This window comes from Hyposmocoma kahamanoa, unplaced genomic scaffold, assembly GCF_003589595.1.
Source record: "Hyposmocoma kahamanoa isolate Upper Pololo Valley unplaced genomic scaffold, ASM358959v1 180, whole genome shotgun sequence".
NCBI classification, from domain to species: domain Eukaryota; kingdom Metazoa; phylum Arthropoda; class Insecta; order Lepidoptera; family Cosmopterigidae; genus Hyposmocoma; species Hyposmocoma kahamanoa.
The window spans coordinates 3,823,742-3,825,452 of NW_020653711.1; the positions used below are offsets into that span (position 1 = coordinate 3,823,742).

A 1,711-nucleotide genomic window follows, 5' to 3' on the forward strand; every position below is an offset into this window, starting at 1 on the left:
CATATTGCTGATATGACCCTATTACAGCAAGGATAAGACGATAACGAGTGCAAAAAATGTAAAACAAACGCCGTTTGCCGTAAGTTATTATTACCCAGCATTATAAATTTGGCAAGACGTTGGACTTTTCTTGATAGTAATAAATAAAACTGATATTGTATGTAATAAAACTGTAACAGATTATCCATCTTTATCTTCAGGAATAAACCAGTATTAAATGTTTCTTTTAAACCTGTAGCACTTTACTTTTTTAATCTGTGATCAACGGTCGGTTTGGGCAAAATGGCTTATTTTGGCAAAGAATTCAAACTAGACAGGCAGGAGAACTACGACACCTTTATCAACGCTATTAACGCTGGAAGTGGGTAACTATATTGTAACGTGATTACACTGTTAACTTTAATTAAGAGTGGGCTTTACCTCAACAAATTTATTTATTTAATGTCTTTATAAATTTTACTTTTGAATTTACAAGTAACAAAACAGATGCAATCGCCTATAAATCACAAGTGTAGCGATTGAAATCGCGCGATTGCATCCATGCAGTCGCTTATGTTGACTAATTATGTACAAAAAATCAGTATCGATACGTTTCACGAACGCGCGTTTGCATCGCTGCTATAAGTCGCCGTGTGTAACTACTCTAACGCATTTGCAATGTAGTAGGTAACTTTCGAGATTTTGGCACCTTAACTTTTAGAGTCGAAACACAAAACTGCGATGCGACATCGCATTTCAGAAATCTACAAGCTCACACGACTCATCGCAAGAATGTGCGAATTGTTCCGCATCGCGCATTCCTGCGATGTTAATCTTCTTTGTCTTTTTTTCCCTTTACTTTCTTATCAATAACTGCGGTGCAACACTCTTTTTACGATCCATGTTGCTTACCTAGTTTATAAAATACGTTCAGTACGGTGATGATCGTCGAAAGTATGGTTACGCGAATCGTGGCAGTGACAAGCTTTGTCACCTAAAAATGTCAATTACGATTTTTTTAACAATAAAACTGATACTAAATGAGATTAGAGTATATTCAAATAGATGAGATTAGAGGGGGCTGTAGATCTCGTTTCGCTGATCCCAGTAACTCAATTTCGTTGCAAATGTCGATCACGTTAGTTGTGATATGGAGGGCAGAATGTCTTTGCCCATCGGTATCGTAATCGTCTTTTTACAGATGTCAACGAACAATACAAACAAGCCCTAATTGCCGATAAACCAATATACAAACTCGTCAAATCAGGCGATGGTTACACCTTGTATACTACAAAGTCTGATAATAGCACCCAGGAGGAGCACTTCGTGCCTGGAGTTGAATATGATGAAGTTGTTGGAGGCAATAATGTAAGTACTTCCACTTACACTTTTTTTAATTGCTAAAGTTATTACGACTTCATCTTAATTATCTACACAGGGTTACTGGTAAAATACTAACAAATATACTTCTTAATTTACACCTACTGTACTTCTACTTGTCCCATTTATGCCTGTATATATAGGTGGCACTAGTTTATCACAGTTATACGATTGGATAATAAACAATGGTATAAATAGTACTTACCTTGTATAATCAAACATTTTACAGAATAGATTAAAATTTTATTTTTTATATAATATCAAGTGACGGGACGAACAAGTCGCGCGCCTGATGGTAAGCTACCCGCCTGTCCATAGCAGTTGCAGTGCCATTCAGAGCTTTAAATGGCAA

The 1,711-nt window shown here is 36.4% G+C and overlaps 1 protein-coding gene across 1 annotated transcript; it reads left to right on the forward strand.

Moving 5' to 3' along the window:
• Positions 1-265: 265 nt before the first annotated feature.
• LOC113225965 (fatty acid-binding protein 1-like) lies at positions 266-1,398 on the forward strand. The gene is made up of 2 exons (XM_026458457.1): positions 266-361; positions 1,181-1,398. Exons 1-2 carry the CDS (start codon positions 283-285, stop codon positions 1,381-1,383), a joined length of 282 nt encoding a protein of 93 aa, XP_026314242.1. The 5' UTR covers positions 266-282; the 3' UTR covers positions 1,384-1,398.
• Positions 1,399-1,711: the final 313 nt, after the last annotated feature.